This window comes from Hemiscyllium ocellatum, chromosome 4 (assembly GCF_020745735.1).
Source record: "Hemiscyllium ocellatum isolate sHemOce1 chromosome 4, sHemOce1.pat.X.cur, whole genome shotgun sequence".
Taxonomy (NCBI): Eukaryota; Metazoa; Chordata; class Chondrichthyes; order Orectolobiformes; family Hemiscylliidae; genus Hemiscyllium; species Hemiscyllium ocellatum.
The window spans coordinates 74,919,948-74,939,416 of NC_083404.1; the positions used below are offsets into that span (position 1 = coordinate 74,919,948).

The 19,469-nt window shown below is 45.5% G+C and overlaps 1 protein-coding gene across 1 annotated transcript in view; it reads left to right on the plus strand.

The window, feature by feature from the left end:
- Window positions 1-125: 125 nt before the first annotated feature.
- The window catches only part of lypla1 (lysophospholipase 1), an 86,058-nt gene continuing 66,714 nt past the window's right edge, over window positions 126-19,469 (plus strand). The window contains exon 1 of the mRNA XM_060823470.1: window positions 126-321. Within this exon, the coding sequence (XP_060679453.1) occupies window positions 253-321 (69 nt within the window). The 5' untranslated portion in view covers window positions 126-252. The remainder of the gene's footprint in view (window positions 322-19,469) is intronic.

Consider the following 19,469-nt stretch of genomic DNA (forward strand, 5'->3'; position numbering starts at 1 on the left):
GCAACTGCGCAGTCAACCCATTACCGATTGTTTCCTATGATTGACATCGGACTCAGCCAATCATATGGCGCAATACGTATTTCCGTTTGTAAAGGCATCAAATTCGGCTGAGGGGGAGGCGGGATATCTGACGGGTGAAGGTGGATGTAACGGTCTGAAGCGCGGGTAGGAGGAGTGTGGAAAACGGCGGCTGGGGCCGTGTCTGTTAGAGGTGACCTGCGGGTTAGCTGGACGCTTTCCTTTTGATTGTGTATGTGTGGTAACAACATGTCAGCGCCAGTTCCTGCTATTGTCCCCGCTGCAAAAAAAGCCACGGCCGCGGTGAGTCTCACCTGGGAAGGCGATGGGAAGAGGGTGGGTCCAGCTTTCCAGTGTTTGATTTCAACACAACAGCAAGAATTGTGCGTTAGCCTCGCACAGTACCGAGAAAGCGTGGCCAGTGATTGATTACAGGGGAAGGGAGACGCTATTGGAGGGTTCGGTAATTGCCATTCGTGCTAAATTGTCCTCTACTTTCTAAACTCGTTAAGCTAACATAATTTTTGTGGTGGAAAGGGTGAATATACATTATGTACAATGACAACCTAAAGAATTGCGAATTGTGTAAAGCAGAAAACCAATTTGCTGGAAAAGCTCAGGTATGTATATTACGTATAATTGGAGGAAACAACTCAGAACAATTTACAAGGGTACTGAAGAGAAGAATATTAGACAGTTGGGGCAGAAACGTTAACCACTTTCAAAAACTGATTAGTGTTGCAAAATATTAATTTAAGTTCCTTTGCTACCCTAAGAATCCATTTAACCTCAACTTGGGAACATTTCAATTTCTTTAGTCTTTAACACTCCTCTGCTATCCAATATAGTCTAGATAGCTGTATTCTGCCACCTAGTAGAAAGTTGGAGACAAATTAAGTCAGGGTGTTAGCTTAGCCTAATTTCTTTCAACTTTGCAAAACCTGTCTGATCAGATGACGTTCACCCGAGTCTTGTAAAAGGGAGGGTGTATGTTTTTAAGAGTTCCACGCTTGCATCTCTCAAAGCACAGAAAGAGAGTTCCGAGAGGCATAGCACTCATCTACTGATGCAATCAACAAGCACATCGACCTGGACCCATATACCGGCCACTGGAGTGGACAGCTGGAACTGACAACCGGTAGTGGCAGATATAAATCCCTATAAACGCCGGAGGAAACCTCACCGAAGCGCTTCACAGGAGGTTCCCGAGCACCGAGGATGTCACCTGGACAGGGGACGAAACGTCTGCAACACAAATTCACAGCTTGGCGAACAAACCCACAACAACAAGCACCCAAGCTACAAATCTTCTCCCAAACTTTGTTCAGAAAGAGAAAACTGGATAACAAAAACCAGGATCTAGAAGTAAGAAAAGCTTGAAATCATCTGGCATCTTGATATCCCAAAGCATTCATAGCTTTTTAAATACTTTTCAGTTTTGAGTTTCGGAAATGTGGCCAACAATTTGCCCACTTCAATTTTCCACAAGCAGCATTGTCATAAGGATCACAACGTTTGTAATTTGTGATGCTGATTTTCGGATTAAATCTAGCCATGACGCTAGTGAACAACCCTGCTCTATGTTTTTGAAATTTTACTGGGATTTTAAAATTCTACTTGAAAATGTTATCCAAAATACACTACCCCTCAGTGCAGTACTCAAAAAAAATCTTTGATATTAAAGTCTGAATTAGGCCTTCTGATTCAAGTTGCATGATTGCTACCAACTGGGCCATGACTGACATGGCAAACCTGTAAGCTAATTAGTTTGACCAGCTTTTGACGTGATGCTCAAATGAATTGCAGTCAGTTCTAACCTAATAGTAGAATACCTAACTAGTCTTCTGGAAAAGATTAATGTTTTACTAAACTGAGTGAAATTTTGTGAAGAAAGATGGCCTCCTATGAACACAAGTAGCTTTTTTAAGTAAGTTCTACCATTCAATTAAATCGTGATTCTGTATCTCAAATTCATTTACCAACCATTGTTCCTGACTTAGTTAAACACACCTTTATCAAAAATCCATCAACTTCAGTGTTGAATGCTCCAGTTGTTCCAATAATGGCAGCCTTTTGAAGAGTGTTTTTTGCACATTTTCTTGACATGCTATGTGGGAAAGAATGCTTCCTGATTTCCCTCCTGAATTGTCTGACCTAATTTTGAGATTGTGCTCCCTTATTTTTCCTCACTAGAAATAGTTATTGCCATGTTTCATCCTATTGAATCCTTCACACTAAATTGTCTTTACCAGGGGGATTTCAAGCCAAATTTGCGTATCCTGTCCTCATAATTAACTTTCTGCATCATTCTGGTAAACTTGCCTCACACTTGCCTGTGGTTTATCTGTATTTGAACACAGTAGTCAAATGGAGTCTCACCAAAGGTCTATATGATTGAAGTGTAACTTACTCTTTTAGTTTTGTATTCCAGCTCCCAAACATCATTAAGCCAACATTCCGTTAATAATTTGTCTAACAACCAACTTTTAATGACTTATGTAATTTGGATGACCAAATTTCTCTTGTTTTACCTCCTCTTAGTTAACATTTGAACATATTCCAATTTTTTTGCACCTAATGCAGTTTTGCCCATGCATCCTCATCTGTATCCTTCCTTACGTTTGCTCCAGCCTGTACAAATTACTGTGCTTCTAATTTACTATTATCTACCGACTTGAATGTACAACTTACTGCGCAGTGATCCAAGAAATGATGTTGATGCTGAAAAACTGGCTCCTTAGTACAGGACCTTGGGAGCAGAACCTGTTCGATCCTTCCATTCTTTCTCTCTCCTAATTCCCAACCAATTTCCAACTCTTGCAGCAAACATGCCCCTCATCATTTACGTTTTTATTTTTGTTGCTAAGCACCTATATGGACTTTTAGAAGGTATTTAATAATATTCAAAGACAGTCCTTTATCCATCATGTTAGTAATCTAAATCGGAACCTGAATTATCAAATGTGACCTATGCTTTATAAATTGAGCAGTTCATACTTAACACTATAAGATATCGGAGCAGAAGTAGACTATTCAGCCCATTGAGTCGACTATGCCATTCAACAAGATCATGGCTAATCTGATGACACTCAACGCACCTTCCTGCCTCTTTCCTCTCTTTCTTTCTCTTTCTCTTCCCCTGCCCGAAAAAATATTAGGTCCCTTACTGAGTTAAAACTCTGTCTCTTTTGGCATTGAATAGACTTAATGATCCAGCCTCGATAGCATTCTGTGGTTTAAAAATTCTACAGGTTGAAATTGCTCCTCAACTGTCTTAAATCTGAAGTTTGTGTAAGAAGTCCTTTCTCCATCCTCCAATTTATCATAACCATTTTCTTTGTTCTCTACTTTCTCCCTCCACCATTTTCCTTTTCCTCATATTTCCTTGCAAACCTTCTAAATCTCTAGCTCTGTTCAAAGGTCACTGACCTGAAATGTTAACTATTTCATTGTTCACAAATGCTATCTGACTCATTTTTCCAGCACTTTCTGCTTTGCTTCAGAATACACTGGAACAGGAGTGAGCTATTTAGCCCATCAAGTTTTCCCTGCCATTCAAAGTGATCATTGCTGATTAACTTTTCAATGCCTTTTCCTTGCCTCATCCCTATAACTGAGTTGAAAAATGTGGTTTGGAAAGGCTGAATGGATTGGGCTATTTTCTCTGGAGCATCAGAGGTTGGGTGGTGACCTTTTACAGCAGGCCAGGCAGCATCCGAGGAGCAGGAGAATCGATGTTTCTTTTTTAGATGACTTAGTGTGGAAACAGGCCCTTCGGCCCAACAAGTCCACACTGACCCGCCAAAGCGCAACCCACCCATACCCCTACATTTACCCCTTACCTAACACTACGGGCAATTTAGCATTGCCAATTCACCTGACCCGCACATCTTTGGACTGTGAAAGGAAATCGGAGCACCCGGAGGAAACCCACGCAGACACTGGGAGAACGTGCAAACTCCACACAGTCAGTCGCCTGAGGCGGGAATTGAACCCGGGTCTCTGGTGCTGTGAGGCAGCAGTGCTAACCACTGTGCCACCGTGTCACCCGCCACCGTGTCACCCACCACTGTGCCACCATGCCACCGTTTCAGGTGTGAGCCCTTCTTCAGGAATCATCCCTATAACTCTCTGCCACTGGAAATCAGAAATCTGTCAGTCTATACCTTAAATAAATTCAAAGACTGAACTTCCTTCCAAGTGGCATCCCCCTTATTTGTCAATTGTGCCCCCCAATTCTAGACATTTCAACCAGGAAATGCATCATCCACTTATAATTTATTTTATACATTACGTACATCTGGCATTGCCATTCATTATTTTTATCGCATCAAGGCCAGATGGAATTTAAATTTATAATTATGCTTTGCATCAGATTCAAACATTGATTTGTCAGGTTAACCTAACAATGTTGTAAACATCCCAATCCAAGTCCATATGGAACAGAAACTTGACAGCGTAATTTCAATAATTTGTTAAGAGTAATTGTATTTTAAATGTCGTATTAGAAATGTTTTCAGCACCCAAATATACTGGTGCAGTTTTTGATCTTCTGCGGATTACATTGATTTGTTTTCTCAATTTCTGATGAACTTCATTTTATTTAAACAAAAGTGACCAACCTGCAAGCAAACAAAGCCAAACTTTTCCACTCCGAGTATAACAAAACCCATATCAGATGGATGGAGGAGTGGCGTATGAAGATTAATGTAGATAAATGTGAAGTGCTGCATTTTGGTTAGGCAAATCAGGGCAGGGCATACACACCTAATGGAAAGGTCCTGGGGAGTGTTGCCAAACAGAGACTTTAAGTTGCAGGTTCATAATTCCTTGAAAGTGGAGTCACAGGTAGACAAGGTAGGGTACACTTGCCTTTATTTGTAAGTGCATTGAGTATAGGAGTTGGGAGGTCATGTTGTGGCTGTCCAAGACATTGGATAGGGCACTTTTGGAATACTGTTCAATTCTGATCTCCCTGCTAGTGGGCGGCACGGTGGTTAGCACTGTTGCCTCACAGCGCCAGAGACCTGGGTTCAATTCCCGCCTCAGGCAACTGACTGTGTGGAATTTGCACAATATCCCCGTGTCTGTGTGTGTTTCCTCCGGGTGCTCCGGTTTCCTCCCACAATCCAAAAATGTGCAGGTTGGGTGAATTGGCCATGCTAAATTGCCTGTAGTGTTAGGTGAAGGGGTAAATGTAGGGGAATGGGTCTGGGTGGGTTACGCTTGGCGGGTCGGTGTGGACTTGTTGGGCCAAAGGGCCTGTTTCCACACTAAGTAATCTAATCTAATCTATAGGAAAGATGGTGTGAAACTTAAAAGGGTTCAGAAAAGATTGACCAGGATGTTGCCAGGTTTGGAAGGTTTGAGCTATGGGAAAGGCTGAATGGGTTGGGGCTATTTTCTCTGGAGCATCAGAGGTTGAGTGGTGACCCTTTATAGAAGCTTATGAAATCATGAGGGGCATGAGTAGGATAAATAAACGAGGTACTTTTTTTCCAGGGTATAACACTGGAGAGCATAGGTTTAAGGTGAGAGAGGAGAGATTTAAAAAGGACCTCTGGCAACTTTTTCAAGGAAAAGGTGGTACGTGTATGAAATGAGCTGCCGGGGAGTGGTGAAGGCTAGTACAAGTAAACATTTAAAAGATGGTTATGTGAATATGAAGGATTTGGGGGAATATGGGTGAAATGCTGGCAAATAGGACTAGATTGATTTTTGGATATCTGCTCAGCGTTGGATGCGTTGAACAAAAGAGTCTGTTTTCGTGCTGTAAATTTCATTGACTTTACGTGCCTGCAGAAAATAGACATTCGTCTATCATTGCAAATTTAAACTGAGTGCTTTGGTGCAACGTTAGGTGAAGATAAACAAACAGTTGGCTTGCTGATTAAGGACATATTTCTCCAATTGTTCAACCCTTTTGCCCATAATGACAGATCCTGGTAACTTTCCCAAAATAGATGTTGAGCTCATGGGGCTGTTGTTCCGATATTTTTTTTCCCCCCCTCTATTTCTGTTGCCATTTTCAAACAATGGAGTCGCTTTTGCAAGTTTCAAAGCTTCAGGAATAATTACTGAATAATGACTGCATCTGTAATTCCCTTAGCTGTTTTGTTTTTCCTTGTACCTCTCTTTGTCACCATTCTCTGCTTACACAACATACTCATTTATAAAGTTTACCACTTGTCTGTTCTTTTCTCCTCTGTGTATCTCTCGAGTGAGCCTGAAATCCTCTGTAACCATTTTTTTCTAACAGTACTTGGAAAAGCTGTTACTAGGGCTTTGATATTCCTTTAAGCTTTTGTCTTTTGTTCTGCCTTTCCTTTTCATAGACTCCCAGCGATTGATTTGTCGCATTTTACATTTTCTTCCTCCATTCTTTCCTTGTACCTTAAAATTAAAACTTAGCTTGCGATAGTCCTCTGTCTCTCTCTCTCAAATATACCCAACTTGATCCTGTTATGTTCTCAGAAAGAATGTCTATCTGGAATTTCAGAAAATGTAATTTTCACAATTTGTTCTGCCAAATAATGAATGTGAAACAATTGGGAAATGTTCATCATTGATAAAGTATTGGCTGCATGCCTTTCAGCAGAAAAGTTTTATCAATGAATAAGGATTTGCTTGAAGATCGATTTACCAGTGCTGTTGTGCGTGATAGTGTTGATCCCTTTGTTCAGTGACCTTGATGAAAATGTTGAGATTGATGTGGAATTTTGAACTAATGTTATTACTATGGAGGAGCCTTAAAAACTGAGATCAAAATCAAATTCATGGGAATGAGGCCGTTTCTGACAAAGTCTTTAACTTGAAACAAAATGTTATGTACAGTGGAAGGTTATCAGTAAGCATTTTTTAAAAAAAAATCATGGGATGTAGATGTTGCTAGCTGGGGCAGCATTTGTGGCCAATCCATATATGCCCTTATCACACACAACAGCACTTGGTGGTGATGAGCAGCCTTCTTGAACTGCTGCAGTCCATTTGGTGAAGATCAATATTGCTGTAAGGAACTCTTTCCAGGATTTTAACCTTATGGTTATAAAGAAACTGCCATATTCAAGTGACGATGGTGAGTGGTTTGAGGGTGATCTTGCGAGTTATGCTGTTCCTAGGTACCTGCCCCTCTCCCTCTAAATGATAATGATTATTAGTTTTGAAGAAGTAACAAAGAAGATTGAGGGGAGAGCAGTAGATGTGATCTATCTTCAGTAAGGCGTTCGACAAGGTTCCCCATGGGAGACTGATTAGCAAGGTTAGATCTCATGGAATACAGGGAGAACTAGCCATTTGGATACAGAATTGGCTCAAAGTTAGAAGACGGTGGTGGTGGAGGGTTGTTTTTCAGACTGGGGGCCTGTGACCAGTGGAGTGGCACAAGGATTGGTGCTGGGCCCTCTACTTTTTGTCATTTACATAAATGATTTGGATGAGAGCATAGGAGGTACAGTTAGTAAGTTTGCAGATGACGCCAAAATTGGAGGTGTACTGGACAGTGAAGAGGGTTACCTCGGATTACAACAGGATCTGGACCAGATAGGCCAATGGGCTGAGAAGTGGCAGATGGAGTTTAATTCCGATTAAATGCGAGATGCTGCATTTTGGGAAAGCAAATCTTTGCAGGACTTCTACACTTAATGGTAAGGTCCTAGGGAGTGTTGCTGAACAAAGAGACCTTGGAGTACAGGTTCATAGCTCCTTGAAAGTGGAGTTGCAGCTGGATAGGATAGTGATGAAGGTGTTTTGTATGTTTTCCATTATTGGTCAGACTATTGAGTACAGGAGTTGGGAGGTCATATTACGGCTGTACAGGACATTGGTTAAGCTGCAAATGTGTTGCTGGTCAAAGCACAGCAGGTTAGGCAGCATCTCAGGAATAGAGAATTCGACGTTTCGAGCACAAGCCCTTCATCAGGAATAAGAGAGAGAGAGCCAAGCCGGCTGAGATAAAAGGTAGGGAGGAGGGACTAGGGGGAGGGGCGATGGAGGTGGGATAGGTGGAAGGAGGTCAAGGTGAGGGTGATAGGCCGGAGTGGGGTGGGGGCGGAGAGGTCAGGAAGAGGATTGCAGGTTAGGAGGGCGGTGCTGAGTTGAGGGAACCGACTGAGACAAGGTGGGGGGAGGGGAAATGAGGAAGCTGGAGAAATCTGAATTCATACCTTGTGGTTGGAGGGTTCCCAGGCGGAAGATGAGGCGCTCCTCCTCCAGCCGTCGTGTAGTTGTGTTCTGCCGGTGGAGGAGTCCAAGGACCTGCATGTCCTCGGTGGAGTGGGCATTGGTTAAGCCACTGTTGGAATATTGCGTGCAATTCTGGTCTCCTTCCTGTCGGAAAGATATTGTGAAACTTGAAAGGATTCAGAAAAGATTTACAAGGATGTTGCCAAGGTTGGAGGATCTGAGCTACAGGGAGAGATTGAACAGGCTGGGGCTATTATGATAATAGACAATAGGTGCAGGAGTAGGCCATTCTGCTCTTCGAGCCTGCACCACCATTCATTATGATCAGTATCCTGTTCCTGCCTTATTTCCATAACCCTTGATTCCACTATCCTTGAGAGCTCTATCTAACTCTTTCTTAAATGAATCCAGAGAATGGGCCTCCACTGCCTTTTGTGGCAGAGCATTCCACACACCCGCCACTCTGGGTGAAGAAGTTTCTCCTCATCTCTGTCCTAAATTGCCTACCCCTTATTTTTAAGCTGTGTCCCCTGGTTCGGGACTCACCCATCAGCAGAAACATGTTTCCTGCCTCCAGAGTGTCCAATCCTTTAATAATCTTGTACGTCTCAATCAGATCCCCTCTCAGTCTTCTAAACTCAAGGGTATACAAGCCCAATCGCCCAATCTTTCAACATAAGATGGTCCCGCCATTCCAGGAATTGAACTCATGAACCTACACTGCACTCCCTCAATAGCCAGAATGTCTTTCCTCAAATTTGGAAACCAGAACTGCGCACAATATTCCAGATGCGGTCTCACCAGGGCTCTGTACAGCTGTAGAAGAACCTCTTTGCTTCTATATTCAATCCCTCTTGTTATGAAGGCCAGCATGCTATTAGCTTTCTTCACTGCCTGCTGTACCTGCATGTTTGCCTTCATTGACTGGTGTACACAAACACCCAGATCTCTCTGTACTGCCCCTTTACCTAAATTGACTCCATTTAGGTAGTAATCTGCCTTCCTGTTCTTGCCACCAAAGTGGATAACCATACATTTACCCACAGTAAACTGCATCTGCCATGCATCTGTCCAGGTCACCCTGTAATCTCCTAACATCCTCCTCACATTTCACCCTGCCACCCAGCTTTGTATCATCAGCAAATTTGCTAATGTTGCTATTAATACCATCTTCTATATCATTAATATATATTGTAAAAACCTGCGGTACCCCACTGGTCGCTGCCTGCCATTCTGAAAGGGAGCCGTTTATCACTACTGTTTGTTTCCTGTCAGCCAACCAAGTCAGTACTTTGCCTCCAATACCATGCGCCCTAATTTTGCTCACTAACCTCCTGTGTGGGACTTTATCAAGGCTTTCTGGAAGTCCAGGTACACTACATCCAGTGGATGTCCCTTGCCCATCTTCAGAGTTACATCCTCAAAAGATTCCAGAAGATTAATCAAGCATGATTTCCCCTTCATAGATCCATGCTGACTCTGACCTATCCTGTTACTGCTATACAGATGTGTCGTAATTTCATCCTTTATAATTGACTCCAGCACCTTTTCCACCATCGAGGTCAGACAAACTGGTCTATAATTTCCTTCTTTCTCTCTTGCTCCTTTCTTAAAAAGTGGTACAACATTAGCCACCCTCCAATCTGCAGGAACTGATCCTGAATCTATTGAACTCTGGAAAATAATCACCAATGCATCCACGATTTCTAGAGCCACCTTCTTTAGTACCCTGGAATGTTGACCAGGCCCTGGGGACTTATCAGCCTTCAGACCTAACAGTCTCTCCAACACCAATTCCTGGCAAATATAAATTCACTTCCGTTCAGGTCCTTCAGCCACTGTTACGTCCGGGAGATTGCTTGTGTCTTCCCCAGTGAACACAGATCTGAAGTACCAATTCAACTCTTCTGCCATTTCTTTGTTCCCTGTAATATATTCCACTGTTCTGTCTTCAAGGGCCCAATTTTAGTCTTAACCATTTTTTCCCCTTTCACATACCTAAAAAAAGCTTTTACTATTCTCCTTTATATTTTTGGCCAGTTTACCTTGGTACCTCATTTTTTCTCTGCGTATTTCCTTCTTAGTAATCCTCTGTTCTTTAAAAGCTTCCCAGTCCTCCGTTTTCCCACTCATTTTTGCTATGTTATACTTTTTCTCTTTTTTGACTTTATATGTTTCTTAACTTCCCTCTTCAGCCACAGCTACCCCTGCCTCCTCATAGGATTTTTCTTCCTTTTTGGAATGAACTGATCCTGCATCTTCTGCATTATACCCAGAAATATCTGCCATTGTTCCTCCACTGTCATCCCTGCTAAGGTATTCCACCATTGAACTTTGGCCAGCTCCTCCCTCATATCTCCATAGTTCCCTTTATTCAACTGAAATATTGTCACTACCGATTGTACCCTCTCCCTTTCAAATTGCAGATTGAAGCTTATGGTCACTACCTCCTTTTTATAAAAAAAACCTACTTCTTCAACCAGGATTTTCGCCCACCCTCTGACGACCCCTTCTTCTGCCTCCAATACACCCCATCAAAAAAACACCTGGACACCCCGTGCTGGCCTCTTACCCGCCCTCCATCTCTTCATAGCCAACTGCCGTCGCGACAATAACCGCCTCAACCTGTCCACCCCTCCTACCCACTCCAACCTCTCCCCCTCGCAACATACAGCTCTCCACTCCCTCCGCTCCAACCCCAACCTCACTATCAAACTGGCAGAAAAGGGAGGCACAGTGGTAGTTTGGCCCACCGATCTTTATATTGCTGAGGCTAAACGCCAGCTCGCGGACAACTCCTACTGCCCCCTTGACCATGACCCCACCTCCCACTACCAAACCATCATCTCCCAGACCATCCATTACCTCAGGGATCTCCCATCCATCGCCTCCAACCTCATTGTCCCACAACCCCACACCACCTGTTTCTACCTCCTGCCCAAAATCCACAAACCTGACTGCCCCAGCTGACCCATTGTCTTAGCCTGCTCCTGCCCCACCGAACTCCTCTCTGCATACCTCAACACTGTCCTGTCCACCTTAGTCCAAGAACTCCCCACCCATGTTTGGGACACCTCCCATGCCCTCCACCACCTCCATGATTTTTGCTTCCCCGACACCCAATGCCTTATCTTCACCATAGACATCCAGTCCCTATACACCTCCATCCCACATCACGAAGGCCTCCAAGCCCTCTGCTGCTTCCTTTCCCGCCGACCCAACCAGTACCCTTCCACTGACACCCTCCATCGACTGACTGAACTGGTCCTCACTATGAACAACTTCTTCTCTTTCCAACCCTCCCACTTCCTCCAAACCAAAGGAGTAACCATGGGCACCCGCATGGGCTCCAACTATGCCTGCCTCTTCGTCGGGTATGTGGAACAGTCCATCTTCTGCAGCTACACTGGCACCACACCCCCACCTTTTCCTCCACTACATCGATGACTGTATCGGCGCTACCTCATGCTCCCATGAGGTGGTTGAACAGTTCATCCACTTTACTAACACCTTCCACCCTGACCTCAAATTTACCTGGACCGTCTCAGACTCCTCTCTCCCCTTCCTAGACCTCTCCATTTCTATCTTGGGCGACCGACTCAACAAGGACATTCACTATAAACCGACCGACTCGCACAGCTACCTAGATTACACCTCCCACCCTGTCCCCTGTTTTAAAAAAAAACACCGTCCCATATTCCCAATTCCTTCACCTCCGCCGCATCTGCTCCCAGGAGGACCAATTCCAACACCAAACAACCCAGATGGCCGCCGCCTTCCAAGACTGCAATTTCCCCTCAGACATGGTTGACGATACTCTCCACTGCATCTCCACTTCCCACTCCTCCACCCTTGAATCCCGCCCCTCCAATCGCCACCAGGACAGAACCCCACTGGTTCCTCGTGTACCACCCCACCAATCTCCAGATACATCGTATCATCCTTCTTCATTTCCGTTACCTCCAAACAGACCCCACCACCAAGGATATATTTCCCTCCCCACCCCAATCAGCATTCCGGAAAGACCACTCCCTCCGTGACTCCCTCGTCAGGTCCACACGCCCCCACCAACCCAACCTCCACTCCCGGCATCTTCCCCTGCAACTGCAAGAAATTCAAAACTTGCGTCTACACCTCCCCCCTCACTTCCCTCCAAGGCCCCAAGGGTTCCTTCCATATCCATCACAAATTCACCTGCACCTCCGCACACATCATTTACTACATCTGCTGCACCTGATGTGGCCTCCTCTACGTTGGGGAGACAGGCCGCCTACTTGCAGAACATTTCAGAGAACATCTCTGGGACACCCGCACTAACCAACCCAACTGCCCTGTGGCTGAACACTTCAACTCCCCTCCCACTTCGCCAAGGACATGCAGGTCCTTGGCCTCCTCCATCACCAGACCATGGCAAGACCATGTCTTGAAGAAGAGCGCCTTATCTTCCACCTAGGAACCCTCCAACCACAAGGGATGAATGCAGATTTCTCCAACTTCCTCATTTCCCCTCCCTCCACCTTATCTCAGTCCCAACCGTCTGATTCGACGCAGCCTTCTTGACCTGCAATCATCTTCCCGACCTCTCCGGCCTATCGCCCTCGCCTTAACCTCCTTCCACCTATCGCGTTCCCAATGCCCCTCCTCCCTACCTTTTTATCCTAGTCTGCTTGGCACACCCTCCTCATTTCTAAAGAAGAGCTTATGCCCGAAACGTCGATTCTCCTGCTCCTTGGATGCTGCCTGATCTGCTGCGCTTTTCCAGCAACACATTTTTCAGCAGTACCTCCTAATAGCGCCTTCACTTCGAGATCCCTGATCAGTTCTGGTTCGTTGCACAATACCAGATCCAGAATTGTCTTCTCCCTGGTAGGCTTCAGCACCAGCTATTCTAAAAATCCATCTCCGAGGCACTCCACAAAGTCTCTTTCTTGAGGTCCAATACCATCCCGATTCTCCCAGTCTACCTGCATGTTGAAATCCCCCATAACAACTGTAGTAACATCTTTGCGACAGGCCAATTTCATCTCCTTATTCAACTTACACCCGACATCCATATTTGGGGGCGTATAGATAACTCCCAAGAGGGTCTTTCTACCCCTAGAATTTCTCAGCTCTATCCGTACTGGCTCCACATCCCCTGATTCTAGCTGCCCCCCCCCCCCCCCGTGCACAGGGCCATCCCACCCCCTCTGCCAGTCAGTCTGTCCTTACGATAGCACGTATAGCCTTGAATATTCGTTTCCCAGGCCCTGTCCCTTCAAACCACGTCTCAGTTATCCCCACAATATCATAGCTGCCAATTTCCAAAAGAGCCTCAAACTCATCCATCTTATTTCTAATATTTCGTGCATTCATATATAGTATTTTTAATTTGTTACTGCCCTTACCCTTCCTATCAACCCCTATTTCACTCAACCTTACGGCATGATCCCTTTTTGAGTTTTCTGCTTCATTGATACCGTTGTCTTGACTTCCCGTGTTCTAAATTTCCCTTCAATTTCGTTCTTAAACTTCCAGTTTGTCCCCTCCCCCCACCACTATGTAGTTTAAACGCAGCTGTGTTGCAGTCACGAACCTGTCTGCCAGCATGCTGGACCCAACCTATTAAGGTGCACACTGTCTCTTTTGTATAATTTATGCTTACCACAAAACATACCCCAGTGATCCAAGAATTTAAATCCTTGCTTCTTGCACCAGTTCCCTAGCTGCACATTCAAGTCCATTATCTCCCTGTTCCCAGCCTCTCCAGCCCGAGGAATTGGAAGCAAACCGGAGATAACCACTCTGGACGTCCTGCTTTTCAGCCTTCTTCCTAGTTCTCTGAAGTCCTGCTGTATTATATTCCTCCTCCACATCCTGACGACATTTGTGCCGACATGTACCACCACCTCTGGCTCTTTACCTTTCGCCCTTGAGGATTTCGTGCACTCTGTCTACAATGTCCTTCATCCTGGCACCAGGAAGGCAACACACCATCCTTGAATCCCACCTGTTGCCGCAGAAGCCCCATTCAGTCCCTCTCACTATGGAGTCCCCTATCACCACGGCTCTGTGCGATGCCTGACTCTTTGGCTCTGCCTCCATGCCAAATTTTGATCGACAGACCTGACCGCCTCGCGGACTGGCAGTGTCATCTGTCTCTACTGTTTTCAAAAGATTCAACTTGTTCCTGACAGGTACTTCCCCAGTGATCTCTTGCACCTGTCTCCTCTCTGCCTTCCTCATCATCTTCTCTCTTCTGCTCTCTTCTGGTATGGTCGGTGTAATAACCTCGCTGAAGGTCCTGTCCAGAAAGATCTCGTTCTCTCGGATGAGCCTAAGGTCCTCTAGTTCTTTCCTCAGTGCTGCGATATGCTATGTCAGTAGCTGAACATAAACACACTTTCCACAGATATACAAGCCAGATACACCAGAGTTGTTGACCTCCCACATCATGCACGCAGCACACTGAACCCGCTGGGCAATCATGTCTTCACCCTCTTCAACTGTGGCGTAATCACTTCACTTAACCTCCTTGTCAAAGACTCCTGAGCTAAAGTCTCTCTCTTTGTGGGCGGCACGGTGGCACAGTGGTTAGCACTGCTGCCTCACAGCGCCTGAGACCCGGGTTCAATTCAGACTCAGGCGACTGACTGTGTGGAGTTTGCATGTTCTCCCTGTGTCTGCGTGGGTTTCCTCCGGGTGCTCCAGTTTCCTCCCACAGTCCAAAGATGTGTGGGTCAGGTGAATTGGCCATGCTAAATTGCCCGTAGTGTTAGGTAAGGGGTAAATGTAAGGGTATGGGTGGGTTACGCTTCGGCGGGTCGGTGTGGACTTGTTGGGCCGAAGGGCCTGTGTTCACACTGTAAGTAATCTAATCTAATTCTCTCAATAGGAACTTCCCTGGCCCCTCTTTTTGGGGCAAGTCTGTGGACTTTAAAGTTAGGTTAGAGGAGGAGGGTGGGAGGGACGCCCTACTTTGTAGGACCTGGGGGTCTAGAACACACCCACTCAAATAACAATCACTTACCTTCCCAACCGGCTCTGTGCTCAGACTTCACTTCTGTCCAGCTCCTGCCGCTCTCTGCTGCAAAAAGCGTCTGAGGCTGAGGGGTGACCTTCATAGAGGTTTACAAAATTGAGGGTCATGGATAGGATAAATAGGCAAAGTCTTTTCCCTGGGGTGGGGGAGTCCAGAACTAAAGGGTGAGAGGGGAAAGAACTAAAAGACACCTCAGGGGCAGCTTTTTCACGCAGAGAGTGGTACGTGTATGGAATGAGCTGCCAGAGGATGTGGTGGAAGCTGGTACAATTGCAACATTTGAGACATTTGGATGAGTATATGAATAGGAAGGGTTTGGAGGGATATGGGCCGGGTGCTGGCAGGTGGGACTAGATTGGGTTGGAATATCTGGTCGGCATGGATGAGTTGGACCGAAGGGTCTGTTTCCATGCTGTACATCTGACTCTATAACTCTATGAAGATACTATCAGAGGAACTTGATGAATTTCAGTTGTGCATCTTGTAGATGGTACACGATGGGGCGGCGAGGTGGCACAGTGGTTAGCACTGCTGCATCACAGCGCCAGAGACCAGTGTTCAATTCCCGCCTCCGGCAACTATCTATGTGGAGTTTGCACATTCTCCCCATGTCTGCGTGAGGTTTCCTCCCACAATCCTAAGGTGTGCAGGTTAGGTGAATTTGCCGTGCTAAATTGCCCGTAGTGTTAGGTAGAGGTGTAAATGTTGGGGAATGGTTTGGGTGGGTTGCTCTTCGGAGGGTCAATGTGGACTTGTTGGGCTGAAGGGCCTGTTTCCACTCTGTTAGTTATCTAATCTAGTCTACACACTGCTACTATGGAATGTCTGTGGTATTGAGTGTTTGGCGCTGCCTCCAGAAACAATCAGTGCACTTTGTATTAGATTAGATTACTTACAGTGTGGAAACAGGCCCTTTGGCCCAACAAGTCCACACCGACCCGCCGAAGCGCAACACACCCATACCCCTATATTTACCCCTTAGCTAACACTACGGGCAATTTAGCATGGCCAATTCACCTGTCCCGCACATCTTTGGATTGTGGGAGGATGGTGATGGCTCGTACGAGGGGATGTAACTTTAAATTGAGGGGTGATAGAGGCAGAGTAGTTTCTTTATTCAGTGTAGTAAGGGCGTGGAATGCCCTGCGTGCAACAGTCGTATGAGCAGGTGAGGAAAGAGTTCTGTGTTTTGTGAAACAAGAAGTTTAGCTGAGCATGATTCAGATCAGATAGAAACTTGCAGTTAATAGGGTGCAAGGGTAATGGGTTGACAAGGTGGAAAAGCATTCATTACGTAGAACCATTTAACAATATTAGAAGCATTTGGTATGTAAGGTCAGTTTAACAAGGTGGAAAGTATTCATTATGTGAAACTAGTTAAGGTTAAGAACATTCATTCTATAACGGCAAATGACTTAATTTTTGCTATTAACACTTATTCATTGGGTGACCATTACAACCAGTATGTATGTTGCCTTAGCTGGATGCTCCTCCCTGTAAAATGACTATATAATTAATTAAGAAACTGTTCAAGAGAAAACCGAGAACTCATGTCCCTGTGCACATGGGTGATTGTTCTCTCCCTTCAGAACGCAGAATAAAGATGGCAGTAAAACTTGTACTGTGTTGCTGAACATTTTGCTTTGACTGAAGGAGAACGGGATGACATGTAGACTTGCCAACTTTAAGGATATTTAAATGGTCATTAGATAAACGTATGAATGAAAATGGAATAGTGTAGGTTAGAGCATGAACACATGATCAACCATAAGCCAAAAAGACCACGCCTGTGCCCGGTCCACACAGAACTAGCCCTGACAACCACCTCTGCAAGAGGCTCTGCAAAGGCTCCATGCACAGGGAATACAGCTGGCAGGACCTGACATATTCTGAAGCGAAGGGTCGCCATTAGGGACCTGTTAACTTTAACCACACAGTCAGCAGCAGTGTACAACTGTCAGATCTGGGTGATTGTGTCCTGAACCGGGTTGCCCGCAAAGTCCTGAGCAGATACTCTTGATTGATCCTGTCAAACACCTGATCAAGAAAGCACACAACAGACTAGTCCATTGACAAACATATAAACGAGAAGAGCCCCGACCAGATGGATGTTGTTGTGAATCCTTCTGCCCGGGTCAGTTTTAACTGGTTAGGGTGGGTCGTGTATGTTAGCACAGATACCAGGTGAGAAGCCAGCACCCTGGCAAAAAGTTTGTAATCCATGCTGAGGAGGGAGATCAGATGCCAGTTCTTGAGAGAACACAGGTCCTCTTCTTTGGCAGCAGGGCTTTGATCACCCTGTGCCAAGCGCTCCAGCAATCAGTCACTTCCCCAGCACCTGTGCATAATCATAGCACACGACATTCCAGAGTGCACTGAAGAACTCCACAGTAGCCTGTCTGGCACTGTTGACTTGCCACATGGGAGCCAGGTGAGGGTATCATTCAGTTCTTCAAAAACAACCAGAGTGTCAAGCCTTCTGGTGTCCTCCGGGCTGAGCAGTGGCAGGTCCTGTCACAGAATTCTGTGACCTGTCGTACACACCCCAGGGACCCAACAAACTGCAGTCTCGAAGCACAGCTGCCTTCTCTCCACACTCCTGCCCCACAGGGAGGAATCTGCATTGAGCTGACTGAGATGTGACTCCAGGTCAAGCATCTCCTTCTCCAACAGTTTAATCCTCGATTTCCTACCTCTTTATCAGATTTGTACTTCTGACAGCCTTGCTCACGCCCCATTATCCCCTCCAGGAAGAGGAATTCCCCCCCAACCCACTCCCTTCTCCAATTGGTCTAGAGCCACTTGTCCTCCAGCAGGTTGTTAAAATGCCTGAAAGTGGACCCGAGCTAGACGCTGAATGGAAGGAAGGTCACCTTCGTCCTGGGCCAAGCAAATAAAGACCTGGCGCTGGAAGGAATAAATATGTTGCAGGGTAGAGTCCTCTAGCCCAAGCAGGAGCGGTGTTACACCTGACTGGATTTCTTCCCAATATTCTATTTTGGGGGGAAGAGAGAGGAGGAGGAAGAGCTCACTGGCAGAAAAAAGGTGCGATATCAGGACCGTGACCTCCAGTGGGTCTAAGGGTAAATATGTCCTGCCAACAGTGAGCCCCTTCTACACAGCCAGTTGCACTGCCTGCTCGGACTGCAGGAAAAATATGGCCTTTCCGTGTGTTGGCCGCAACAGTGATGGCTAGTGGGCTGACTACACTAGCTATGGCCTTGCTGTGTATCTGAGTGAAGGTAGGCCTTAATCCCTTGGTCCTTGATAAAGGGCCTAAAGGGGATGGGGTTGTGGCCAGGACTGAAGCAGCTGAACCCAAGGTCATGGCTAGTGCAACAAGTGCAGTTGAAGCCTTCTATTTTGGGACTAGACATGCTGTTCTGCCAGATGCTCCAGGGGTCTTCTGACGTGTGGTCCTCAAACAACTGCAGCTGTTCCGGTTCTTAATGTACCTAGGTAACAGTAACAGTCCTGATTCCTAATGGGCCCATGCTATGCTGGCAGCAACAGTAACAGAAGAGGGACACCCTGGAAACAACCTGGGCCGTGTCCCCCGGTTCTGTTGCTAACAACCCTAATCGAGGATCTTATGGTCAACAAGATCCAGATGGTTCCACTCACTACAGGACGGTTCTGAGGAAGGCCGCATTTTTTTTTCGTTGAAAATACCTTCGGTTGAAATCCTGATCCCTTTCACCTAAGGGAGGTGTAGACTTGACCAATTTCACTGAGGACATTGACAATGGTTACGTGAACATGGAAAACTCACTCCAGCAAATAATTTTACTAAGGCCTGCATTTTACTAAGGTTATGCATTTAATTACACAAGGGAAGAAACCTGTTAGATGTTAGGTATTTTTTCTAATCAATTAGTAGGCCTGAAGAAAGTTGCTGACTTAAGCAGTGAGTGTCCTTTTCCTAGAGAGTAGACCTACATTTGTTCCTAGCTAGGGGAAGATCAAATTTTGGAAGTGGGTATCAATTAATATCAGTGTCACTTAGTTTCTTGGAGCAGTTTTGATTGCCTTGCGAGCTTAGAGGAGAATTTTCAACTTGGTTTCCTAATTGGATATAGATTTCTGATTTTTTTTTTCTCATTTTTTCCAGGACAATGTAACACCTAAGGGGCAAAGAAGTGATTGATATGCATTAGACTGAACTACAGTTTAGGAGAGGTTAGATACAACAACCTCCGCTCCTCTTTTTTGTTTCAGATGTTGCATTTCTTTTCATGCAACCCCTCAA